Here is a 27,455-nt window from a genome sequence, read left to right as displayed (position 1 = left end):
CTACAGTAGGTCCTTGCTGGTTATCTATCTTATATATAGTGGTGGGTTTGTGTGGTCATCCCAAGCGTCTGGTTTATCCCCGCCACAAACACACACACATTTCCCCTCTGGTAGCCATAAGTTTGTTTTCAATATCTCTAAGTCTGTTTTTGTCTTGCAGATAAGTTCATTTGTTTCTTTCCTTCCTTCCTTCCTTCTTCCCTCCCTCCCTTCCTTTCTTACTAGTTTCCAGAGGCCCCCTGTGTTAGAGCAGTGCTGTCCAGCAGAAGTTTGCAGTGATTGGAATGTGCTGTATTTGTGCTATCCAGTATGGTAGGCACGAGCTACATGTGGGGGCTGCAACCAGCTACAGAAAATGATACTGAATTCTCTGTCATAAGCAGAGTTCTGCATGGCGGAGCTTCCTAACTGAGGGCCCCGTTTGTTGCATTATTTAAACCCATATGTGCAGCTACAAGGTCTTTAAATGTGGCTACTGTGACCAAGCAACTGAATTACTGATTGTATTTCATGTCAACTAATCTAGGTTTAAATTTATTTATTCTTCTTTTTTTTTTTTAAAAAAATACCTTTATCCAGTTTCCTCAGCTCCTACCCCACCACCTCAGGACCGCTGGTGACCACAAATCTTTTGCTTTGAGGTTTTCTGGTGCGTTTTTGTTGTTGTTGTTGTTTTGTTTTTACAGATTCCACGTGTAAGTGAGATCATACAGCATTTGTCTCTCCCTGTGTGACTTACTTCACTTAGCGTAATGCCCTCAAGGTCCATCCATGCTGTTGCACATGGTAGGGTTTCCTTTTTTATGGCTAAATAGTATTCTGTTTGTGTGTGTGTGTGTGTGTGTGTGTGTGTGTGTGTGTGTGTGTGTGAGAGAGAGAGAGAGAGAGAGAGGGAGGGAGGGAGGGAGGGAGGGGGAGAGGGAGAGGGAGAGGGGGAGAGAGAGAGAGAGAGAATGAATGTCTATGTATCACATTTTCTTCATCTGTCAACAGACAACTAGGTTGTTTCCATATCTTGGCTGTTGGGAATAATGCTGCAGGGAACATGGGATGCAGACTCTCATTGACATAGTGATTTTCTTTTCTTGGATTAAATACCCGAAAGTGGAATTGCTGGATCATATGATAGTTCTATCTTTAATTTTTTGAGGAACCTCCATCCTCTTTTTCCCTAGAGGCTACGCCAACTGACATACCCATTCTAGATTGATTGATTCATTCATTGATTTACGCATTCATTCATGCTGAGCCTCTCGGCATGCGGAATCTTAGTTCCCTGACCAGGGATCAGACCCATGCCCCCTGCAGTGGAAGCGTGGAGTCTTAACCACTGGACCGCCAGGGAGGTCCCCCCACTCTAGCTTTAAGTTGAAATAGCCACACATAACTAGTGACTGCATCCTGGCCCACCCAGCCCCAGAGCATCTTCTGCTGTTTATCATTGTGTGAATTAACTCCTAAAAGCCTTTAAGAAAATATGTTACTGATTGTGCGATGGTTAATTGTATATTCTAGAACAAAATGCTCTTGGAGCGAAGCTCCAGTTGCTACAACAATAGTTGATTTAGGTTCTTACGTTGGAGAAATGGTTGGCTGCTGTTAGCTAGTGGGGGAAGCATGTTCCTGAAGGTGACATTGATTTTGTGAATACGCTTCATCTGTGCAGCGTCCGGTGGCCGTACGTCTCCCGCATGTAACCGAAGAGGACAGATACGTGTCCTTTTAGGAGTTACGCGCTGTTCACGAGTAGCGCTGGGTCAGTGGTTCTTAGGGTTGGACCTCTGGTCTGTCTGCTGTGTCCATCCAGTGCCTCCTGCCCCAGGGAGCTTTGTAAAGAGATGTTCATGGAGATCAGACGAGCCCCGTTTTGCCCGCCGTCCCCGAGCCCCCCAGGCACTTCAGGTTTCCTGTCGTGGAACCACTCAGAAACCGTGCAGTGGCTGATTGCTGAGTCTGGGCCGGTACATGGTTCTCTAGAAGAAACTCTAGAATAATTTTCAGGTTGTCAGATTGAGAAGGACTTGAAGGAAGAGAGGGTCTTCCTGGGCTTGTTAGTCTGAATAATTACAAATGCCAGAAGATACGCCGAGATCAGTCTCTGGGCATACGTAGTTCCTGGGGGACGTGACGTCATCTTTGTCCCCTTTTGCAAAGCACGGCAGGCGCTCTGGGCCTAGCGCATCCCCAGCGGTCACCGATCCTCTGACCAAAGCAGAGAGTGGCATGTAGGAGACAGGGCACAGCTGAGAGTCCTTAGGGGCCTTTCTGCACCCTCCTCTAGCAACTGAATTCTCAAAATTGAAGCAGCCATCATTGGTTAGACAGAAAATGATACTGAATTCTCTGTCATAAGCAAAGTTCTGCATGGCGGAGCTTCCTAACTGAGGGCCCCGTTTGTTGCATTATTTAAACCCATATCATTGATTTTCACAATCCAGCTCTTCTTAGAATCCTAGAATGCTACAGCCAGGTGGAAGGGAATGTAGACATGGTCATCATCCAGTCTTCTTTTTTTTTTACTGGAGGAAAAGGATGCCCAGAGAGGTTGTGAGTTGAGTTAAGGACACACAGCAAGTTCAGGGCTGATCGGGGAGTACAGAGCCAGCCCGGGATGAGCAGGCCAGGCCTCCTGGGTTCTTCCATTACACGGCCCCTCTGTTTCTTTTGTGGACTCAGCTTCTTGTTGTCTGTAGGCTGCGTGTGTACTGCTGGGGGGTCATGGTCAGAAGCTGGACAGATGGATGGAAAAGGAACATTTCAGATGCATGATAAGAAATATATTGATGCTCACTGCTTAGTTATATTGTATGTATTTTTATTTATTTTTTATTTTTGGCTGCATCGGGTCTTCGTTGTTGCGTGCGGGCTTTCTCTAGTTGCAGCAGGCGGGGGCTACTCTTTGTTGCGGTGCGCGGGCTTCTCATGGCGGTGACTTCTCTCGTTGCGGAGCACAGGCTCTAGGTGCACGGGCTTCAGTAGTTGTGGCTCAGGGGCTCTAGAGCGCAGGCTCAGTAGTTGTGGCGCACGGGCTTAGTTGCTCCGTGGCATGTGGGATCTTCCTGGACCAGGGCTCGAACCCGTGTCCCCTGCACTGGCAGGCGGATTCTTAACCATTGCGCCACCAGGGAAGTCCCTGCTTGGTTGTATTTTAAAATGCTGCTTCTTGCTAGCATGTCACGTAGCTGTTTTGAAAATTGCACCAGGATATTCTGACTGGTGACACGTTGCTGCTCCCTTTTTAGAGTAGCTTCTCGTAACGTGTTCGTGGATCTGTGTATGGTTTGGTTACCGCACAGCTGTTACTCATATTGTTAACTGGTTGTTTTTTTGTGGACAGTTTTGTTGGGATTGGTTTGCTTTCCAAGCACTAGACCTGTCTCCATTGATGACTCTGATACCCCTTCTTTTGTAACTTACTTTCTTTAAATAGCATGCCTCTGTTACTTTATCCCAAAAGTATTGAAACGCTAGGCGCTAAAAGTTTATGCTTCTGTGCACAGAATAGCCTTCTCTAAATGTTTGTTGAAAGAGCAAAGGTTATCCCATCCAGATAGGTCTGAAGGTCAATTTCTTTTGGATTTAACTATGGCGGGGAGGGGGCTGGTTTCTGTAGTTTAGGAAGACGTAGCTGTGTAAGTTTTTCCCCTTCTCATTTAAATGGAGTCTTTAGCAAAAAATTCACATGCGCACCAGAAATCTGGGAGAGGTTGAGTAAATCGAATGTGGGGTTATTGTTTGTGTCCACAAAACAAAGCCCTAAATCACATTTAGCATAATTTGTGGTTTTAAATTGGACTGATTTAGCAAGGAGAGTGAAATAATCTCTCATCCTGTCAAAAAAGGCGATACCTTCGGACCAGCATTTAATTGCATTGGCAAAGTAACTTCAGGAAGGTGGCAGTAATTCTGGCTGCATTATTCTTGGTTTGTGGTCAAATCGAGACCATCATTTTCTCCTGGTCGCACTAACTTTCTTTATTGCTCTTCAGACTAATTAGATGAATGCACCGGGAGAGAAGCTTAATGGTAGCTGGAGGGTGCACGGGGAAAGGGTGAAGTTTCTGAGCAGGGCTGTAACCATCTGTAGATTTGCACTTTACACACTTCAGGGTCCAGGTAGAGAGAACAGGTAAACGAACACCTAGAAACCTAGTAGGTACAGCCTGATGAACTTGTTCGCGGTCGTTTGCACAAAGTGAATACCATTCATTCCCGCAAAAGTGTGTTATTGATGACACAGCTAAGGACATATGCTTTTGCAGCCGTATCGTACAGATAGGGCTCACCCACATTCACGACGCCGTAAATATCTCAGGTGTCTGTCTGGAAATGTTACGCACACCTTGGTCGTGGTTCTAAGCAAAGTGCCCCCAGGTTTCCCCAGTCTTCTGGGGCACCCCTGGAGGGGGGTGTTGGGATGGGAAGAAGATGTACTGACATAAGACATAACACTTTCTTCTCTTGTACCCAAGGCCTTTGTCCATGGTTTCAGTTACCTGAATAGTCTTGGTATTAAGAGTTTACATGAACCGTGGATGAGCTGGTGGCCCGTCACCAGTGTTTGTAGAAAGACTGAAGCAGCAATGGGGTAGATGAAGTACAGTCTGTTGCAAGGCTTTCCGCTGAGAGTACTTTTGAGGTAAAGATGCCTTTGGCTTTTACATTTGTATTGGCAGGTGTATACTCTAGGGAGGGAAGAACCTTTCAGCTCCCCCATGGTTTATAAAGTAAACCACTCTTGACCTGCAGACTCATATTCATATCGTGCTACTGAGTTCATTTTTCATACGGCTGTATAACAGTGCTGTGATACGTTGCCAACCTGATATAAGGGTGTGTGTGTGTATTGATCAGCGTGTGAAGGCCAGAGGCCAAAATCAGAAACTAAGCAGGTGGACTGTTTTCATCATTCACGGTTGAGTTTAAAAATCATTGTGGTTGAGTCCAGTGTTAAGAGAACAGCTCTTCAGATAACAGATTATTGAAACACCTGATGCTACATTACTCGGGAAGGGATTTGGAGTTTGCTGACTCTCATTTGGCGGAGATGTGAGGAAACCAAAAGGAAGAAGACAATTAGTAGTCATTACATGACAACAATAAAAGTATAATTTTACATCTAAGAGAGTAAATCTTAAGAGTTCTCATCACAAGGAAAAACATTTTTTTCCTTTTTCTTTTCTTTTGTACCTTTGTGAGATGATAGATGTTCACTAACCTTATTGCGATAATCATGTTGTGTGTAAGTCGAATCATTATGCTGTCCACCTGAAACTTATACAGGGCTGTATGTCAGTTGTATCTCAATAAAACTGGAAGGAAAAAAATTAAATTAAAAAAATAGAAGTATATAATGCTCTGTAATGTTCACTTATAGACTGTTTATGGCACAGAAATTCTCTTCTGCCCTTTAAAGAAACATTTCTATGTCTAGCGGGTGGTGAGCTACCACCTAAGAAACACCTACAGAAATTCAGTAAGATGTATATACGTGAACAAGATGGTCATGCTGGAGTTTCATCTTTCTCTCATTTGAAAGGAAAACAAATGTTCCTGCATTCACACTCAGCGTTTCTGTCTCCGTAGCTGTACCGCCAAACATAGCAGAACTGAAGAATTTGGAAGTGCTTAACTTTTTTAATAACCAGATTGAGGAGCTGCCCACGCAGATCAGCAGCCTTCAGAAACTCAAACACCTGAACCTGGGGTGAGTCTCCCGAAGGGGAAGGGAAACTGAGAAGAGGAGGGGCTTAAAAAGGGGTGTGGCCAAGGGCGAGGGCGGGGCTTGCCATTTATAGGATTACATAGGAGAAGCTGATTTCTAATTTCTTTCTGTACGTTAGGTTTTTAAAAAAGTTTTATTGTTTTAATACATCCTTCCAGTGGCCTACATTAGCGCATATCTATTCGCGCACTAATTGAGAAGCTAATTGTTGCAATAAGGGAGTCTTTTTTTTTTTTTTTTTTTTAATACTGTATTTTGTTTCCAACAAAATTTTATTTCTGTTATGTTGACCGGGAAGGGACCTATTTGCATAGCTAGGAGGAACTGTGCAGACCAATTGTAATATGCTTTATTTTTTTCTCTCTGTGTAGTGTAGAAATAGTGTCCAAAGCACCTTCCTTATCTACGGACGGGAGGATACATTTCCCAACACTGCTTCATTGATTCTTACAATTTTTCTTTTTTACAGTCGAGATATTATAATCCTGTGTTTCTCTTTATACAAAGGTGAAGAGAGGAGTTTTGATTCAGCTGAGGTTGCAGAATCAGGGTGCAGTGAATAATAATACTACCTTGTGTTCTTATAAGGCTTTACAGTTTTCAGAGTCCTCATACTGGTATTTGACCCTCTTAACAATTGGGAAGGAGGAAGGGCAGGCATTACCGCCTTCATTTTGTGGAAGGAAGCCAAGCCCTTTCCAAGAGGTTAAGTGACTTACTGCTGATTGCCCCTGAGGTTAGTGGCTGAGCTCGGCAGAGAACCCCATTGTTGGGAGGGCCATGCCTTGTCCGTCAGACACCTAAATGGTACCCAGAACTCGGACCTACTGGATTTCAGCTTCATTGTTGTAGCTGTTCAAGGAAACTGCCCACTCTTGCCTCATCCTCCGTGTAGAATAATACATTCATTAAATTACGGCCACGAAGTGCTGTGATTCCATTCGTGATTTACATGGCGTGGCTGTAGACGCGGGCCAGGTATTTATCCGTTTACTAGGAAGCAATCATGAAAAAAAAATCATCCATGGACTGATTTTTAGTTTATGTTTTTCCACCAGGGGTCTGGTTAGACACCCTTAATTTGCGGTTCACTCTGGTGGAGAGACGCCCTTTGTAAGCTCCGCGAGCATTCTTTTCTCCCAAGGTCTGAGGGGAAGTAGGGTTTAGAGCTGGATATCAGATAGCTTCTTCCTCCTACAAATAGAGAGACTGTGTACCCATCTGGCAGAGCAGAAAAGAAAGGACCCTCCGTTTACATCTCTGATTTGAAAATTATGAAGTCCTAATATTTCATTTGCATATAAGAAAGAAGCTAAGACAAGATGTATGTACTAGACATGTGTTCTTACTGTTAATCTCCTTATCATTTACTAAGTGAGTTAATAGTTATAGGTAAGGTCCAAAATGGCGGAGAGTCGACTTCCACTAGACCTTGAGCCTCCGTAAACATCATTGTAACACATCAGCTAATGACACACCTGCAGGCATCATGATAGTTCTGAGGCGGACCATAAAAGGCCGAAAAGTGGGCGGGGGCCCAATTCCTGGAAATCCCCGCCCCTTCCCCCAAATAGGTGGGATACTCTCCCACTCATTAGCCTCTGAAATTACCCACCCCTAAAAAAACTGACAACCCCGTACCCTGGCGTCTCTTGCCTTCTGAGATGACCCACACTCTGTCTGTGGAGTGTGTATCTCCCTGAATAAAACCTTCTTTCACTAAAAAAAAAAAAAATGCTAGGAATAGTACCTGGCACATAGTAAGCCATACCTGAATGTTCACTTTTATCATCATCATTGTTTTATTTATGGGTTCATTTATCTCAGGACTATGTAATTGCCTTTTTTTTTTTAAAAATTTATTTCTGGCTGCGTTGGGTCTTCGTTGCTGCGCGTGGGCTTCTCATTGGCAGAGCACGGGCTCTAGGCACGTGGGCTTTAGTGGCTGCGGTGCACAGGCTTCAGTAGTTGTGGTGCACAGGCTTCAGTAGTTGCGGTGCGTGGACTTCAGCAGTTGTGGTGCACGGGCGTAGTTGCTCCCTGGCACGTGAGATCTTCCCGGACCAGGGCTCGAACCCATGTCCCCTGCACTGGCAGGCGGGTTCTTAACCACCGTGCCACCAGGGAAGCCCTGTCATTGCCTTTTCTGCATCAGGAGCCTTGTTTGTTTGGGGATCGGCGGTGAAAGTCACAGTCCCTGGCCTTCAGGATGGAGGCAGAGCGGCTGTCGATGAGCAGGGCCGGGGTGCAGCTGGCTCGCTGAGTGTGGCAGTCGGAGAGAGCGACAGGGGGCACGTTAGCCTTCAGGTGAGATTCTCGGAAGGGTTCCTGCAGGGGGTCGTGTTGGAGCCGAGACTCAAGGCTGAGAAGACTCACAAGGAGGGCACGATGTCTCCGACTGCAAGCAGGACTTCCGCTCCAGGAGCTGCGAGTTGCGTGGGGTCGCTGAGTGTGAAGGGTGAGGCGGGGGGAGGTGAGGTGGGAGGTGAGGCCAGGCAGAGAAGCACACGGGTCTGCTGTGTGTTCCATGAGCGCGTCTTGAGCTCTCTGCTCTGTGCCAGGAGCCGTTCAGGTGCTGGCTGTCCAGCCCTCAGGGAGCGTATGTCACAGTTGGGGAAACAGCCTGTAGAGAAATAAATGTCTGTAGTGGCAGGGAGTTGAGTGCTAGTGGAGGGCGTGTGTGTCAGATGAAGGAGTTCTGGTCTCGCCCTGCCGTTGGGGAGTGTGCACAGGGAAGCGGCGGGCGTGAGACGAGGTGAGATGATTTTCGTATGAAGATCACGCGGAGGAGAGGTTAGAGGAGACCTGTGAGGCTGCCAGGTTAGCGTTCCTGGTGAACTAGGGCAGGGACAGTGAAGGCGGGGGAGGGATTTTATATGAAAAATAGATAGCAGTGGTAAAATCGATGAGGCTGTACGGATGGGATGGGATGGGATGGGATGGGATGGGATGGGATAGCTGATATAGAGGGATGGGTGGAGACAGCTTTGAGGGGGAGATAATGAGCACAGGTTTTGATTGGCTGGGTTCAGGACGCCTCAGGACAGAGTTGTAAACTTTCCTTTTTTTTTGCGGTACGCGAGCCTCTCACTGTTGTGGCCTCTCCCGTTGCGGAGCACAGGCTCTGGACGCGCAGGCTCAGCGGCCATGGCTCACGGGCCCAGCCGATCCGCGGCATGTGGGATCTTCCCTGACCGGGGCACGAACCCGCGTCCCCTGCATCCGCAGGCGGACCCTCAACCACTGCGCCACCAGGGAAGCCCGAACTTTCCCTTTTTTATCAATCACATCTGAGTTGCCTCCTTGTCGTCTTTGGAGCTGTTTGCATTTTTGGCTCCTGGTGATTTGCTGATTGTGTAGCACTTTCTGTGTTTAAGTACGTAGCTACGCAGATGGGGTTGTCAGAGTTTGAACGCAACTCTTAGTTCTCTGGGAAAGGAATTAAGATGAGTTTCCACAAATGATACTTCTGTCCTCGAATGGCATGAACAATTATACCTACATACCCCTGGTTAAGGCAAGGCACAGAGGACTCCTTAGAATAAACAACCAGAATAATAATAAAAAAAACCTACACACAGGTGGCCCTACTACAGCAGAGCAGTTAGGCCACGTATAGGCATGATCCAAACTGTGCGTTCAACCAGAAGTTGATTTTAAAGTTTTATATCCTATTTGCTATTTATTCTGATGATCTCGAAACTGGAAAGGGGGGCTTCCTGGTGGCGCAGTGGTTGAGAGTCCGCCTGCCGATGCAGAGGACACGGGTTCGTGCCCCGGTCCAGGAGGATCCCACATGCCGCGGAGCGGCTGGACCTGTGAGCCATGGCCGCTGAGCCTGCGCGTCCGGAGCCTGTGCTCCGCAACGGGAGAGGCCACAACAGTGAGAGGCCCGCATACCGCAAAAAACTGGAAAGGATTTTTAGGCCATCTGAATAAAGAGCGGAAAGTTGAATTATGCTCTTCATTCTTGCAGTGTCATTCATTGTGCTGAGTTATTTGACAAACAGTGTAAAGCTGCATAGGGTCCAAGTTGATCATCATTTCGGGGATGACCTCACGGCAGGAGCATCGTGCCAGCTATTCTGGAATAACTTTTGACCTAGTGAGATGGTGAAGCTTATCTCGTGAAGACGTAAAAGTTTTCACTAAGCACAGTGTTCAGTGTTCGTGCGTTTGTTTTTTCTGTTTGTTTGTTTCTTTGGCTAAGTATGTGAGCACGTCATCTGTGGAGGAGAGAAAAATACTTGCCTTTCAGGCAAGAAGGTTTTATTGAATCAGGAGAAGCCCCAGAGGACCTCTGGAGATCAGAGTGTTCCAAAAGGGGAGTGCTCGTATAGGTCTTCCTGTAGCTTTTGAGGAGGAAAGAGAAAGGATGCCAAACAGCCTCTGACTCTCCGGTTTTATAAAGTTCTCCACTGTACGTGGGTGTCTTCCCATTTCCATAAGCATTTGGAAGATGCTCACCTGCAAACGGGAGAACTTAAACCATTGGGCGTGGTTGAGTCCTAAGCAGCTTTATCTTTAACACCTGAATCGATTGGAAATTAAGCAGATGGGGAAACCATCCTTGATGGTTCAGGCACTCCACGGTCTCCTCAGGTGAGCTCGCCTCTTGGAGGCGGGATCAAAATTTCTCTCAAACTTCCTGAGAACTAGTTGTAGTTATAGCCGTCGTTTCTTGAGAACCTACTTGGGAGCCAGGAATTGCATCAGGGGCTTCCCATGTCTTCTCTCTCCTCTCCTGGAAGTCCTGCTGGGAGGGTATCGCTCCCCTCCTCTCAGAGTTGAGCAAATTGGGTCTCAGAGAAGCCGAATAAGTTCCCCAAGGCCACCCAGCCCGCAAGAGCTGGAGCTGGACCTCCATCCCAGCTGTGTTTTTCCTCTCCCCTTGCTGTCACCTCTCAGGGCAACCTTGAGTGCTAGAGCTCTCAGAGGGATGCCCTGAAAAGAGGCAGCTCCCAGGGGGAGCGATACATTTGGGAGACTGGGACGGACATAGACACACTACTCTATATAAAATCGATAACTAATAAGGACCTACTTACTGTAGAGCACAGGGAATTCCACTCAATACTCTGTAGTGACCGATATGGGAAAAGGATCTAAAAAAGAGGGGACATATGTAGATGCATGACTGATGCACTTTGCTGTATAGCAGAAACTGACACAACATTATAAATCAACTAGACTCCAATAAAAATTGAAAAAGAAAAAGGCAGCTCCCATGTGTAGCTGGAGATGGACGTGAGCGCCCCCTTCGGGGTAGGCAGTGCATGACAGTGCCTCCCCTGACAGTGTCAGGGACCGGGCTGTCCGGTCGCTGTGTGTGTGCTGGTGTCTAGAGGAACAGGTCCTGCGCTCCTGGCATTGCTGGCAGTGGAACCGACTCTGCTTCCAGGCCTTCTGAGGCATTTAAGTTAGGGCTTCCTTTCTGCCCTCCGGGTTAGCGGGCCCACTGCTGTCACTGCTGCCGACTGCACAGGGGCTCTGCTGAGTTCCTGACAGGTTGGGGGGATTGGTTTCTCGCTCAAGGAGAAAGAGAACCTGCTGTTTAGTCGATTCTTGCCACCCAGAGAGGGGGACAGGCTCAGGCTCGCTCTAGGCTGGAGATTGGGCAAGAGCGCTCTCTTTTTGGTGAGATGCCTCTTCCCGCTAAGAAAGTCTAAGCGTGGATTTCCTGCACCTTATGTTTCAGAAGTGTATTTCTGTGTTTGGAAAGAAAAACTTTATTGGTCGTTTTCAAAAGTGGGTAACTTAGAGCAAGGCTTAAAGAAAGAAGCGCCCGATGTGTACTTCTGTGCCTTTCTCACTGTCTCTGATTCTTCTCCTTCCGTTTACTCAGCATCCTCACATCGGGGTCCAGGGATTAGGGGTGCCTTGGCCTCCACGAGTGCTGGGTGCTCTCAGATACCTGTCATTCTCATCGGTAGAGTCAGGGCTCCTTGGTACTTAACCTGTCTTAACCTGTGACTTAATCACAGAATTCCAAGATCATTATAAGTACTGTCCTGCCGACATTCCATGATAGTTCTGAAGACCCAGGTGAAGCACTTGACATAAGTGTGCTTCACAGATTGTGAATTCATAGAAAATATTAGTGGTTAGCAGTATAGTAAATTGTAGTGGAGGTTATTTTGCTAACTGTAAAGCTAGCCTAAGGTTTTATACCCATCAAGAGGTGGACATCGCTTTTTTCTAGGTTTCTTTCTCTGCTATCAGCTATTTCTTCGGAGGCCTGGTTGGTGGGTGTGAACAGGGTTGTACCTCATGTGAGAAGCATTGGTGTCTAGAATTATTTTTAGTGTCACAGTCCCTCCCACCTTTCAATATTTGTCAGCCTTATTAGATTTAAAAAAAGGTTTTTTTTAAATTGGGTTTTCAGTGTGTTCAAAGAGAACCACATTAAGAAAAATAAGAGTCTTGAAGAAAGTACAACATTAATAGGAAAATATTTTCCTTAGCTTTCCTTAGCTTTCATTGGAGTGTATACATATATTTAAAAACTTTCCATTGTGATAAAATGCACATAACATAAAATACACCATTTTAACTATTTTAAGTGTATGATTCAGAAGCATTAAATATATTCACATTGCTGTGCCGCCAATCTCTGGAAGTTTCTCATCTTGCCAAACTGAAGCTCTGTACCCATTAAACAGCTCCCCACCCCCCTCCCCCAGTCCCTGGCAACCTTGATTCTAATTAGAGATGATTTTGAACTACTATTAGTAGTTGCAAAACAAACAAAAAAAAAGTGATTTTTTGCGGGGGGGTGTGTCTCCCATTGAGAGGAATACATGAAAGCAAATGAAGCAGAAGTGTGAAAACTATGAGGCTTCACATGTATCTTTTTTATATGTATATAAATTTATTTATTTTTGGCTGCATTGGGTCTCCGTTGCTGCACATGGGCTTTCTCTAGTTGTGGCGAGTGGGGGCTGCTCTTCGTTGCGGTGCGGTGGCTTCTCTTGTTGCGGAGCACAGGCTCTAGGCGCGCTGGCTTCAGTAGTTGTGGCACATGGGCTTCAGTAGTTGTGGCTCGCGGACTCCAGAGCACAGGCTCAGTAGTTGGGGCGCACGGGCTTAGTTGCTCCCTGGCATGTGGGATCTTCGAACTCGTGTCCTGTGCATTGGCAGGCGGATTCTTAACCACTGTGCCACCAGGGAAGCCCTTTTTTTTTTTTAAAATAGATCTTTACTGGAGTATAATTGCTTCACAATACTGTGTTAGTTTCTGTTGCACAGCAAAGCGAATCAGCCATATGCATACACATGTCCCCGTATCCCCTCCCTCTTGAGCCTCCCTCCCACCCTCCCTATCCCACCCCTCTAGGTCATCGCAAAGCACTGGGCTCATCTCCCTGTGCTATGCGGCTGCTTCCCACCAGCCAACTGTTTTACGTTCGGTAGTGTATATATGTTGATGCTACTCTCACTTCGCCCCAGCTTCGCCCTCCCACCCCATGTCCTCAAGTCCATTTCCTATGTCTACCTCTTTATTCCTGCCCTGCAACTAGGTTCATCAGTAACATTTTCGTTTTAGATTCCATATGTATGTGTTAGCATACAGTATTTGTTTTTCTCTTTCTGACTTCGCTCTGTATGACAGACTCTAGGTCCCTCCACCTCACTACAAATAACTCAGTTTCATTTCTTCTTTCGGCTGAGTAGTATTCCACTGTATACATGTGCCACATCTTCTTTATCCACCAATATCACTGATGAACATAGATGTAAAAATCCTGAACAAAATACTAGCAAATAGAATCCAATAGCACATGAAAAGGATCATACACCATGATCAGGTAGGATTTATCCCAGGGATGCAAGGATTCTTCAGTATATGCAAATCAACGTGATACACCATATTAACAAATTAAGGAATACAGACCATATGATCATCTCAATAGATGCAGAAAAAGCTTTTGAAAAAATTCAACGCCCATTTATGATAAAAACTCTCCAGAAAATGGGCAAAGAGGGAGCCTACCTCAACATAATAAAGGCCACATATGACAAACCCACAGCAAGCATCATTCTCAATCGTGAAAAACTGAAAGCATTTCCACTAAGATCAGGAATAAGACAAGGATGTCCACCCTCACCACTATTATTCAACATAGTTTTGGAAGTCCTAGCCATGGCAGTCAGAGAAGAAAAAGAAATAAAAAGAACACAAATTGGAAAAGAAGAAGTAAAACTGTCACTGTTTGCAGATGACATGATACTATACATAGAGAATCCTAAAGATGCCACCAGAAAACTGCCAGAACTAATCATATGCACCTTTTGAGGTCCTATTATTGCTTCATTCGTAAGGAAGTCTTCCTCTAGAAGGATGGATATGTTGTGATGTTCTAATTTTCTGTGTAAAACTGTGATTGAGCATCACCTTTGGAGAAAGTGACAACTAAGACATTTTCACATGTTTCCTGAACGTGTGGATTCTCTGACTAGAATTACTAGGCTGGTTAAAATCACGTAAAGCGGATGGAATTATGGCAGTCTTCTGAGCTTTGAGCCTCTCACGTGCGGCTCTTAGGCCCGTGACACAGAGGTGATTGGAGTAGTCTGTATAAATACACGTTTTGTGTGTGACGTCTTGCATTTTTTTCCCCCTAACAACAGCATGAATAGACTCAACACTCTGCCTCGAGGATTTGGATCGCTCCCAGCTCTGGAGGTCCTTGATTTGACTTATAACAACTTGAATGAAAATTCTCTCCCCGGAAACTTCTTCTACCTGAGTAAGAAACTTTTAATTCTATAAATCTCCTTAAAATGGTCCTTTGCGTTCTAAATGGGAAATTTATTTGCCAGGGCCCAAACTCCAAGAGAAATTATTGGACAGATACATTTTTTCCCCCTTCAGATTCCTTTGAATATTCCCTCATAGCTCAGCAGTATGTATACTTGATATATCGTGATCTGACACCATTGCACTCAAGTGGACTTGGTAATGTCATATTAACTTTCTGAGAGAGATTTTTACCTAAATGAGATCAAGTCTCACATTTAGCTAAGAGAACTTGACTTTCTTTTTAAAGAGCATGTAAAAGACGTAATGTGTGTCTTCTTCCTGTATTGCTGTTAACTCTTTGTAGGCTTTTTGCCCAAAGATATTCCAATCAGTTATTTATAAAAATATCTATTAATAAACCACTAACAGAATCTTAAACATTTCTAGCCAGGATTCTTGTTTAAGCCTTTTAAGAAGTGTTTTTATTGACGTAGTCTATTTTGTCTATAGCATACCATCAGACATTAAGAAATTGTTAGTCACATATGAACACACTTTATCCTTTTATACGCAAACGCATTTCTTGCTGCAGATGCTTGTGAAAAATAGGAAAAAACTGGTTTTCCCGAGGACTCGTGAACTCTTTAGGAAAGAGTTGCTGTCTTTAGGTAAATGTTCTGCCTCTCCAAATAGTGACAAGCTGGCCTCGAGAAATTCTGACTTTGCTGAGTTAGTCTTTAATGTTTCATTTTTTACCTTATGTATATCCTTTATCCCAGACTTTGTCAAGCACGTGAAACCAACTTTAACATGTTTTCTTGGGCCATGGAAGAAATTGTTTTTCTTATGTATATTAACATACAGTTCTGTCGAATTTTAAGACATTAGAATGTAATTGAATACCTGTAAACAAATTCAACATACATCTGATTGTACTTTTCCCTTTTGGTTAAGGATAAGAACGTGCCTTAGGATTTTTGCCTTCAGTAGTTTGGGGACTGGTATCAGTGTATAATATCGTGAACAAATTTCTGATTACCGATATGATGCCTACGTTAGGGTTTTCTCTATTTTTAAACTCCACTTCATTATTTTTTTTGTTTTTTTTTTTTTGCGGTACGCGGGCCTCTCACCGCCGTGGCCTCTCCCGTTGCAGAGCACAGGCTCCGGACGCGCAGGCTCAGCGGCCATGGCTCACGGGCCCAGCCGCTGCGCGGCACGTGGGATCCTCCCGGACCGGGGCACGAACCCGTGTCCCCTGCATCGGCAGGCGGACTCTCAACCACTGTGCCACCAGGGAAGCCCTCCACTTCATTATTTTAACGCCTTCGTCTTCATTTATTTTTGTGTTTAAGGCTGTAGAAACAAGTAGTGATAATTAGTCTGATGATAGAAACAGTGTACGGTGGTTTTGGCCTCCATCACCAGACAGCCTTTTGGTTATTTATTTATGTTTAGACCTAGCTCTGTTCACACGCACGAGCCCTCTGGCCCCAAGCATTGATGAAGCGACACAGTGGTTTTCTTGGTGTCACTGTGGATGCAGATCGAGGCATACACGTGAATCGGAAGTAATCGAAGAAAAATAGTTACCTTTTCCGAAAGCATATTGAAACCCTGTGCCAGAAACCGCTGGTGCCCATACATCGTTAATTTCCTCAGTCCTCCTGGATATAGATGTTTTCCTGAACGCACCAGCTGCACAATAAGGCCGTAAATCTAAGTTTGACCCGCTTGTTATTATCCCGAGCCCTAGGTGTGTCACAGGCTTTTCACCACGCCAGGGTTATTAATCAAAGCTGACTCCCTTGTATCGATCAGACCTCTAACGGTCGGGTTCCGTGCCACCCTGCTTATATATCGCTGTTTAACTTGCAGCCACCCTGCGCGCACTCTATCTAAGTGACAACGATTTTGAAATCCTGCCGCCTGATATTGGGAAACTCACAAAGTTGCAGATAGTAAGTAATTTATCTAAATTCTTAGAAAATCACTTCGCTCCTGCAGCCCTTGTAGGGGTGGAATCAAGGCAATTTGAGCCAGAGTGCGGTTTATTTTGGAATAAAACCACTACCCCCTGAGACCGTTTTCTTGCATGTCTGCAGACACTTGTAAATAAATTGGAAGGACTGAGCCTTCGAAGAAGAGAGGGCAGGGGCGAGGAGAGAGTTTCTGTCGAGCGCCTCTTCACGTGAAAATTGTCTTGACAACCGCTTGTTTCTCTTCTGTTTAGCTCAGCCTTAGGGATAATGACCTGATCTCGCTGCCTAAGGAAATCGGGGAGCTTACTCAGCTCAAGGAGCTCCACATTCAGGGGAACCGTCTGACTGTTCTGCCCCCGGAACTAGGTAAGGTGGCTGATGAATGGTCCGAGTTCCGGCTTTAATTAATAATAATGATCCCAGTGCAGCAGCCCTGAAAACCCCTGTCTCCTCTTCTCAGCACAAACCCTCCACCGAGGCACCCAGTTCTGATCCTTCCTAGTAGCATTTGTCATTGACCAGAGTTTAGCTGTTCCGCGTTTGTCCTGCCCCGATGCTCTGTTGAGCGGCTGTAGCTCCCAGTGTCTTGAAACTGCTGATGGAAGATGACCCAGCTCGGCTGCCTGCCTGGTGCCGTGGAAGGAGCCTGGGATGAGTAGTAATGGTCTTACCCAGGGCTCCTCCTTTACCAGTGGCGATGATGGCTTTTTAAAAAAAAAAAAAAAATCTAACCATCACTCTTATTTTTGGGGGGGATCTGTTAATTTTTTATTTTAATCCCTTGAAAACTTTTACCAAATAATGAAAGTGTTTATGACAGCTGCTTAAAGATACCATTTGCAGTCATGAATTGGGTTCTCTCCTGACGCCATCTCCAGTGGGATTGGCTAAATGACGTTCTAGCTGGGAGCTCCTCGGGCCTACCGCCACGGCCCCTGAATCTTCGTACTCTGGTCCTTCACATGGCTCTGGGTGACCTTGTGGCCTTCCTTGGAAATAACGTCCAAACCAGTTATTCTGTTTACTGAGGTTATGCCGCCCTTCTGGAAAAGTTTCACGAGTTCTCTCTTTTCTCGTGGAGACTCTGGGTATCCTCCCATTTCTTCAGTACGTGGAACTGTATTGCTTCTCAGACTATGACTGTTTGCTTTTTTGCTCCAAAAGAAAACAATTTTATTTATTTATTTATTAACTTTTACTGAAGTAGAGTTGATTTACAATATTGTGTTAATTTCTGCTATACAGCAAAGTGACTCAGTTATACACATGTATAGAGATAGATAAATAGATAGACAGGTATCTTCTTTTTCATATTCTTTTCCATTATGGTTTGTCACAGAATAGTGAATATAGTTCCCTGTGCTCTACGGTAGGACCTTGTTGTTTATCCGTCCTATAGATACTAGTTTGCAGCTACTAATCCCACACTCCCATTCCTTCCCCGCCCTCCCCTTGGTAACCACAAGGCTATTCTCTATATCTGCAAAATAACACAATTTTTCAAAACACATTTGACCCAGCCTTCTTTGAGGAAGTACCTCAAATGAGTCTGGTGCTCTTAAAGAGGGCAGTTATTATAAACCAGGTGGTGAGCTCCATGAGAGAGGGGGTTTATCTGTGTTCCCTGCTATGTCCCCAGCACCTCCCACGTGCTAGGAATGAGGTAACTTCTCAAGGGGTAAGTACTGAGTGAGTTCATGAAACAGGGACCTCAGATAGCAAGGTGCTGGGAAGGCTACAAGCGGGCTGAGTTGGGCTTCTGTCCAGAGCTGGGCTGTCCGGTTTGGAAGCTGTGAGTCACACGTCAAGGGTTCAGTAGCCACACGTGGCTTGTGGCTTCCTTACAGGAAAATGCAGATATAGAACATTTCCGTGGGACAGAAAGCTCTGCTGAGCTGCATTAGTCTGAAGGGGAAAGCATTCACCCGGTTCCACGGAACAAACACAGAGTTTCATCCCTGCATCCCCATCTTCTGTAGCTCCTTTGTTGCTGTAAAAGGTCTTGAATTTGTACTGATTTTAAGGGCTGCAGAGTAACTCGGCACCGTCCGTCTCTTCACTGAGTTATGGGTCATCCAGTCCTGCTTAAGGAGCAGGCTATGGGATCAAGAGAAGAGGTTTACGATGGCAAAAAACCTTCTTGCCAAAAGAGAGATTGTAGGCAGTGATTGGCCAGCCATAGGTGTTGGCACTAGTAATTCCTGGGGAGCTTTTGCAGAATATAGATACCTGCTCCCTCCCCAGTGTACTGAGTCAGATCTCCACGGGTGAGACCAATTCTTGTGTAATTTGATAAAATTCACTTAGCGCTTCTGACATGCGTCCTTGATTAGTGTGACGAGGAGAAATGAAAAAAAAATGTGCGTTTTGTTTTATTTCATTTTTCAAACAGTGAGGCGGTGTAGGGCATTGGATTAATCAGTGATTTCTATCCGCTAATAATTTGGTAGAAAAATACCTAGTTGAACCTCCACATACCTGTGTACCTTTCTATTTTTAAATTTCACATTGGTCTTCCTATTTACGTACTGCACGTAGTCACATTTCTCTAACATTTCTGTTATGCTCTCCAAGGCCAAATTATATATATTTTTAATTCAGGACTAGAATTGAGGAGAAAGTCTTTAAATGAGTTCATTTTTGCTAGCCTTACCTGGAAAAGCTTCGTCTCAGCATCTGCCTGGTGGCACTCTTCCCAAACTGCAGGCAAACACTTAGCTGGAAATAAATGGTAAACCCCTATCTAAGATGAAGACAGGTGTATTATTTTTGAACAGTGATTTTTTTTTTAAGTCAAGAATACTATAATAGATAGTACTATAATAATAGCTATTATAGGAATATGTATTAAGGCCTCGTGTGCCAGGGCACTGTGTTAAGTGCTTTTCCTGCATTGTCTCCAGTAAGTGTCCTAAGAACAGTAAGTGGGCTTTTTAGAGGTGAGGAAACTAAGGCTTAGAAAGGGTTGGTGACGTGTCCATAGGGACACAGTGAGTCACGGAGGCAAGACTTGAATCCTGACAGCCCCTTTTGCAGGTCCGTGTTCCTAACCACTGTGGCTCACTCCTTCCCATCTGTGTGCCAGTGAGAGGATTCCTAGAAAGCAGATTCCAAGTGTGAACGGAGCACAACACCTGCTCGCTTCCCCAGATGCTGGCAGAAGGAGAGGAGGTTCAGTGTGGCAGCTTGTATGGCTGGCTGTGCAGGTGTGTGGGCAGCAAGGCCAGAATAACCCTTGGCCCAGTGCAGAGGAGGTGACCTCTGCGGAAGGAATTGCTGTTCTGCTCTTCCGTTCCAAGCCAGCTGCATTGTTGCTCTGGTTCTGTCCCCCTGGTAACCACCCAGCTGCCGTAGGAATGTCTTCGTTTGTCTGTGTACCTGGTACCCAAGGTGGTCGTTTGGAGCTGCCCTGGCTGGCGGCCGAGCAGTGCTAGGGACTGTGGACTTGAAGCTTCTTATAATCTGTCCCTACAGCAGGGTCGCTTCTGGATGTGTTTTAAAGGGTGGATGACGCTCTCTCCCCTGTATGTTCACTTTTTATATATCTGAATAAACAAGGTAAATGCTTTTGAGACTTCTGTGGAATTTCCTCGGAAAGTAAATTTGGAGTTTATTAACTTGAAACCTTGTTGGTAAGGTTTGAAGCAAGCAAGGGAATCTGGATGAATTCTGACTTGTCAGATCTAAGAACATTCAGGGACACTGCAAAATAAAGTCAGAGGCTGGGTTGGAGTTTTAATACGTAATTGTATTACTTTTTTTCGTTGTACATCCTTGAATAAGTTACTTTAACTGTTACGTCTGGTTCCTAAACAGTAAATCACTTGATTTTATGTTAATCGGTATACCTGTAGAAAATTAGATATAATGTGGGTCTGTCATTTACCCATCCATTTCCTCATTTGTTCAAATGTAATTAAGTTCCTACTTTAGGCCAGGTTTTGTTTCCAAGGAAACAAACTTTTCCAGTAATGTAGAATTCACTTATCCAGCCGCTGTTTACTGAGTCCCTACTTCATGTTTTATTTCGGGGGGTTATACAACAAGAGACAAAACACCCCTTATGACATTTTAGTGGGGGAGGGAGGATGGACGGACGGATGGATGGATAGATAGAAAGCATAAGAGATAATGTTAAATGCCCTGGGGAAAAAATAAGAATGGAAGAGAGTGTTTAAATGGGAGGGGGGGGGCGTTACTCTATTATTGGGTGTCGGTAAAGAAAGCCCCGTCGTAAGTTGGTGTCATTTAGCCAGAGACCTAAGGCAGGGAGGGGCCTTTCCGGGTAGAGGGAAAGGCCGGTGCAGAAGTCCTGAGATGGGCTTGTGTGTTGAGGAACAGCGCCAAGACTAGTGTGGCTGGAGCTGAGTGAGTGACGGGGAGAGTTGCAAGAGGGGGGCTTAGGCAGGAAGTGGGGACCCGACGGCCTGGGACTGTAAGGGCACCGAGTGAGATGCTCTGGTAAAGGCCGAATGATGCCCTCCCCCCTCCATCACTGGAATCTGGGAACAGGCTAGTTTGCATGGTAAAGGGACTTTGCCAACGCAAGGTCGCATCTTGAGGTGGGGAGATTATCCTGGGTTCCCCAGGTGAGCCTGGCGTAATGGTGAGGGGCCCTCGGAAGAGGGAGGCGAGAGGGCCAGGGACAGCAGCGGGTGTGATGACGGAATCACGAGGCTGGAGTCGGGTGTGGAAGGGGCCGTGAGCTGAGGGCTGTGGGCAGCCTCCGGAAGCTGCAGGAGCCCCTGAAGCCTCCAGAAGGAAGGCAGCCCTTCCGCTTTCATCCAGGTGGCGGCAATGGTTAGGGTCTGGGTGTGTTTCAGAGGCAAATCTAGTGGGAACTGTCGATTTGCATGAGGGGGATAGAGCGCAGAGTGACTGAGGTTTGAGGGAACGGGAAGGACGGGGACGATGGTGGGAAGGGTGGCTTAGGGAGTTGGAGGACGGGAGCTGGTCGTGAGCTGAGCTCTGGGCACCTTCAGTTTGAGACGCTTTTTGGATATCGAATCAAGAAGGCAACTGGAGGTTAGAATCTGCAGTTCAGAAGAGAGGTCTGGCGGCACAGCTGTGAGCATCGTCAACATAAACACAATGCCACAGGTTGGATGGGGTCCCTGGGACGTGACCGTAGAGGGCAGAAGATAGAGCCGTGAAGCTCCCTGGTTCCTAAACCCCAAAGCCAGAAGGAAGGATCAGGGACCTTCAGGGGTCGGGCTGGCTCTTAGGCCAGTCTCTGTGGCCAGGTCAGGGACTGTGGCCTGCCCACTGTTAATGCAGTGAGAACGTTTTGGCTTCGTAGGAGAAATTTTTTCCTGACACGTGCAGCTAACTCTGCCAGTGAAGGGGTGAAACAGACAGGATTGGCATCTTCTGCTGAGCCTGCCTGAATCCTGAAGTCTTTCGGACCAGCCCGTCTCTCTTTCTATCAGTAAAGAGCAGCATGGTGACTAAGTGAAGTGTCAGCCCCTTTTAATGAGCGGAAGAAGTCATCAGTGCAGTGGAGACAAGGCCTGCGTTGGTGGGGGATGAGGGGGGACAGACAGCCTGACCGGTCCTCAGAGCAGCAGATAAAGCCCCCAGGTAGACAGCCTAACGGTGATCTCAGAGGCGGCGGCTCCGCGAGCAGTAGATTCTGTTCCGATCTTGTATTTTCTCACTCACATGTGAGACTTCTGAGTCTTACGAGCTGAAGATGTGAAGTGTATGTCTTTACCCGGTCTCTCCTTGCTAAGTTTTCCAGGATTCCGTTCCTTGCACATGGTGGAGTCATTTCTGGTTTCTTGGCTTCTAGACAGTCCTGGGACCTCTCCTCCTGCATGTGTCAACCAGATAATTAATTGCCTTTGGAGAAGGAAGTCGTGTTGGTCAGCCAGGCATGCAACAAAGCAGTGTTTCTGGATGTCAGAACCTTACCTGCAGCAATTTTCACAGCGTACGGAAGGGATGCGTGCGTTGCTGCACATACCTGGGCCTTGCTGGCTTAGTCTCTACTCTCTGCACCACGAATCAAAAGCAGTTTGTATTACAGAAATATGAGAAGCTTATGGTATTGTTTCTAGCATATTTGTGAAGAGTAGAAGCAAATATTAATCCCATTCAGAGAGTAAGTGGTGTCATGAGTTGTGAGTTTCCTTGTAATTGTGTTCTCCAGGGTGAACAGACTTAAGAAAGAGGGGGGGCACCCATCTCAAGTCCTTCCCGTTACACCTGTTAATCCTTTTCTTAATAATGTTGAGAAGCTAAAGAAAAATACCTCCTCTCCTGTGGCAGGAGAGAAGGAAACACAGAATGCTCTTTTTGGTCAATTAAGTCTCTGATGATACGTGTCTTACGGCTTCGTGTTATTGCCACTCTGTCGGTTGCCAGTTATCTTACCCAGAGGGTTTAGACATGTTTTAATTTCTGTAGTAGGTTATAGTTCATCTCATCACCAGGCTTCGGTTCAAATCTCACTCTCCCAGTTCCTTGCTCTGCGATTGTGGACAAGTCATTTTACCCTCCATGCCTCCTGTAGAATGAGGGTAAGAGTAGTCCCTTCTCATAGTATTGATGTGAGGATTAAAAGAATAATACACACACACACACACACACACACACACACACACACACACACACACACACACACACACACACACACACACACACACACACACACTGGATTTTTATACTATTAAACGTTGACTGTTTAGAGGCTGAGTACTTGGTGAGAGGCAATGGCTGAGAAAGTCCAAAAGCCAGTCTCCAACACACTGTGATGAGTTGGATAAAAGAAAGGCTGTGACTTAGCCTGCAGTGGGAAAGGTGAGAAAAAGCAAAGGGGTGTCACAGAAGGGACTTGCAAGGGAAGAGAAGTGGGAAGGAGAGGGTGAGGACTCCACGTGGCCGACACGCATGGCAGACAGGAGGTCTGGCAAGAAGGGTTTCACTGCCGTCCTTTCAGTCCCATCGTCATCATTTTCCTGATACACGTTTGATTTCACAGATGATTTTCCAAGCTCTGCCCTTTTGTGAGTTTTATAATTGAGGCTGGGAGCAGGTCACCGGGTTCTTCTACTTAGAAATCTCTGTGGTTAGCTTGTTGCTTGGTTGCTTCATTCACTCATTCATTCATTCACTTCTTGACTTTGGATGTCCTTTGTAAGACTGTGAACTTGTCCGAAGTATTGAACACTTAGGCATGCTTGCTCTAGCTCCCTTCTTCATCCCATGGTAAGATCTTAAACTGCCTCCCTGCTGGGGATAACTTGGTTTTCCAGTGGTTTAATTTCTCACTGTCTTATGCGACCTTTTGTGACACTGCTCGTTTCATTGACGATTTTTTCCTTCTCCCAGAACTCTTGATAACCACCGTTCTAATTGTTTTCATTTTTTAACATTACTGATGTGTGCATACACCGTAATCCTTTTGTCACTTGTCTACGTATTAGTGATTCATGTTTGAAGCCCCTTAAATAAATCCATCTTTCTAAATCTTTCTTATTTTGTTATACATTAAACACATTAAAGATCTAGAACGAAGGGAGACTGTTGTGGACCTGGGCAAACTAGGTTAGCTATCACGTGAAATCTTTCAACTCTTTTCTTGAGAAAAGATGTCATGGCAGAAAAATCAGATCTCCAGAAAAATCAGATACCAAGAGCATGATAAATTCAACAAATTTTTTTTTAGTCCAGATTCTCTCTTCTGGATTAGCAACCTTATATTGTTATTAGAATTGGTTTACTCTGCCTAAATCCTGTTTGTGAAAGGTAGAAATAGGTCATGGTCTGTCTGATTAGGTTAAGTAAGAAGTAGTACTGCTGAATTGGCCCTCTTTTCTACTTCTCTTCTTGGTTTTGTTCACGTGTCCGTCTTAAGACGTCTGAATGAAATCAAGACATGGGACAGCATAGTTGAGAGGGTGGTGGGTGGCGTCCAGTGGCCTGGGTCACCGTCCTGTCTCCATGCATCCCAAGACAGATGACCTTGAGCCAGTCACTTACCCACATGTTAATCACTGGCCGTAGTGATAGCAGCTGGCTTTCTTCCAACTGGGGAGCACTTTCTAGTTCACCAAGATCCTCACCTGAGCCTCTGAATATTCCTCATTAAACAGAAATGGAGAAATTATGTAACAGGGTTATACAGTGTTTTGTATGTTTTGCTTTCCTTTTAAAATTAATTTGTAAGATACAAAAATAAAACACAACATCGGTATCCTGTGAGTCAGAACAATTGCAGGCTTTGTAAGATTTAGTTTGGAATGCTGCCCGCGGCGTGGTCTGGAGAGCAGTGCACAAGTTTCAAATGACATGATAAACATACTCTCATTTCAAACTCAATTTATGTAGAAAATATCAAGAGTTTGAGACTTTTGGAAGCGCTAGTCGCCTCATTCACGTTACTGTTTCTTTTGCTTTTCTCACTACATTGATTTCACTGGCCCCTGTAGACACTTGTGTTTGCAAAGCCCAGGTTACTTCTGGACGGACCCAGACTTGTAACGTGGAAAATGCTGACCACGCACAGTAGTCCGGCGAGAGGCACACCGGGGGTACTTGGTGTAACTTGTTGGAACTCACCTTACCATGGTTGTCAGTAAAGCTCTTGGCCTCTCTCTCTGTCCCTTGGAAGAGGTGATCCTGATCCTGCCTCTTAGTCACCCCCGCCAGAGCCTTCGGGAGAGTGTCCTCCAAGGCCCAGGTGTGATTGTGGAGTCTGGCGCAGGGCCGTGTGCAGCCGGGAGAAGTGGATGCAGGTCTGCTGAGAGGAGCCAGGAGGGTCACAGGTGCTGGAGCATCTATTTGCGTGTTTAACGTCCCTTAGGATTACGTATCTTATTATTTTGTTTTTAATATTGTGGCGTTTCTGTGTTGATCCACAGAAGCGAAAAGCATGTAGGGGGAGAAGGCTAAGATTTACTGAGCTTGTAAACTGTTCCATTAGGCATTCTGTACATAGTTCCTCAGGTAAATCTCGCAACAGCTGTGCAAGGTTGGAGGCTTTCTCCCCATTTTACCGACGGACACGAAGCTCTGAGAGGTGTAGAGTAACCTGCTGAGGTCACACAGCCAATTAGATGAGGAACCAGACGTAGAACTGCCACAGTCTGGGGTAACTCTTCCAGGTTCACTATAGGGGTGGGACCATTTGCCGCTTTTGTTCCGTGCCCCATTCTAGGACAAAGCAAATATAGTCTATATAAAGAAATAGCACTTTTATGGAAAAGAAGCACTGTAGATGAGATAGTAACAAAGGTACACACCTCAGAAGACAAAATTGGTAGTCTGTGAAGTGGTTGCCACGGCCCGTGATATGTTAGCTTAACGAGCACTTTCCTACAGAACTAGAAACTGTGTTTCGTGTACAAAATTGATTTTGTCAGTTGATCATGAACATTTTTGAAGTTACTTTTAAGCTAGATAGATTTCCAGAAATACTTTGGTTTTTTACACAAAATACCATGATTTATAAAACGGTGTCGTGGACTTCATCTCAGTTCTATATTATAGACAAGGAGGGCTTTTTGGCCACTTCTTAAAGATGGAGAAACCAAGGTGTATAGGGAGATGGTGACTTGCCCAGAGCTGCCTTATGGACATGGCTTGTAATGGACAGCATCCAATTTTCAGTTCAGATCTTTTGACTTCAAAAATAAATATTCCTCTAATAGTATATCCATAAATGTATCAATACTGAGCCCGTGAAAAGGCATCATTTATCATTAGATGACAGCAGTGGTTCCAAACATATGCCTTAATTTTATTCTTTGGAAAATAAAGAAGATGTGAGGGATAGAGAAATCTCTCCCCGACTTTGGAGTTTTACCTTGAATTATATTACGTGTGCTCACATTTTATTTCTGTGTTAATATTCCTTTCGCCATACTTCACGCAAAATAACATATCCTGTTCTTGGATTCCCATGGCCTTAGTTGATCATCAAAAATGGCTCCCACGAGGTCTTCCTACATGTTATTTTTTAACAAGTTTCGCTTTATATATTCTGTTCCAGCGTATCATTAGCCCCGGAAAATGCTTTAAGTGTGGATTTTAAAAATGCTAAATGAATTATATTTCTGCCTGGTGAGTTACTGCTTTAAAGGGGGTGGGAAGTTGCAACACATAAAACGTTTCCATTCTGTATTATAAATTTCTGGAAGCCCAGTGTCAGGTTGGGTGTGATTGAACGTGTGCATCAATCTTTGTTAACACCAGCTGGTAGAGCGTGCCACTGTTTCCAGTGGACCGTCCTTTGATTTAATAGGACACTAAATGTATTCTTGCCCTGGGAGAAATGCCGGCAGTGCTGAGCTTCCAGATTTAATTTTTTTTTTTAATTCCAGAGGCATATCTGTAAATACAGTTCCTATCACCTGAATACATATATAATATCTTACATTGATGTAGCATGTCCCGTAAAGCTTCTCCTATAATATTAGCCCACATAAAAAAATAAGTCATGTTCTACTGAGCCAGACCCAGGTGGTATTACATGTGGGATTGGGAGTTTCTCTTGGGCGTGGGGTGGAGGTAGGGAAGGGGTGAAGTGGGGCATGAGGTTCCTCATGGTGTCAAGGCCAGCAGTTTAGTGACAGACCCCAAATTGTGCCTTGTCGCAACACATCATGGGTTCACCTGTCTTTTTTTAAAATTTTTGTTGGAGTATAGTTGATTTACAATGTTGTGTTAGTTTCTGCTGTAAAGTAAATCAGTTATACATATGCATCTGTCCACTCTTTTTAGATTCTCTTCTCATATAGGTCTTTACAGAGTGCTATCCAGTAGGTCCTTATTAGTTATCTCTTTTAAATATAATAGTGTGTCTATGTCAATCCCAGTCTCCCAGTTTATACCCCCCCCCGCCCACTTTCCCCCCTGGCAACCATAAGTTTGTTTTCTACATTTGTGACTCTGTTTCTGTTTTGTAAATAAGTTCATTTGTACCATTTTTTAAGATTCCACATATAAGCGATATCATACGATATTTGTCTTTCTCTGACTTCACACATATGACAATTTCTGG

General features: G+C 45.1%; 1 protein-coding gene across 8 annotated transcripts in view; it reads left to right on the top strand.

The window, feature by feature from the left end:
• The window catches only part of RSU1 (Ras suppressor protein 1), a 363,740-nt gene that overhangs the window by 44,472 nt on the left and 291,813 nt on the right, over nucleotides 1-27,455 (top strand). For all 8 annotated transcript variants that reach the window (XR_004525414.2, XR_004525413.2, XR_004525412.2 and 5 more), the window contains 4 exons: nucleotides 5,587-5,707; nucleotides 14,357-14,475; nucleotides 16,347-16,429; nucleotides 16,702-16,816. Coding sequence is in view for 5 of the 8 variants with exons in the window: in XM_019933503.3 (XP_019789062.1) it covers nucleotides 5,587-5,707; nucleotides 14,357-14,475; nucleotides 16,347-16,429; nucleotides 16,702-16,816 (438 nt within the window). In the remaining 3 variants the exon portion in view is untranslated. The remainder of the gene's footprint in view (nucleotides 1-5,586; nucleotides 5,708-14,356; nucleotides 14,476-16,346; nucleotides 16,430-16,701; nucleotides 16,817-27,455) is intronic.

The sequence above is a fragment of the Tursiops truncatus genome, chromosome 2, assembly GCF_011762595.2.
Source record: "Tursiops truncatus isolate mTurTru1 chromosome 2, mTurTru1.mat.Y, whole genome shotgun sequence".
Classification (NCBI taxonomy): domain Eukaryota; kingdom Metazoa; phylum Chordata; class Mammalia; order Artiodactyla; family Delphinidae; genus Tursiops; species Tursiops truncatus.
Note: the sequence above shows the minus strand (reverse complement) of the source record. Positions and strands in the feature narration are given on the sequence as shown.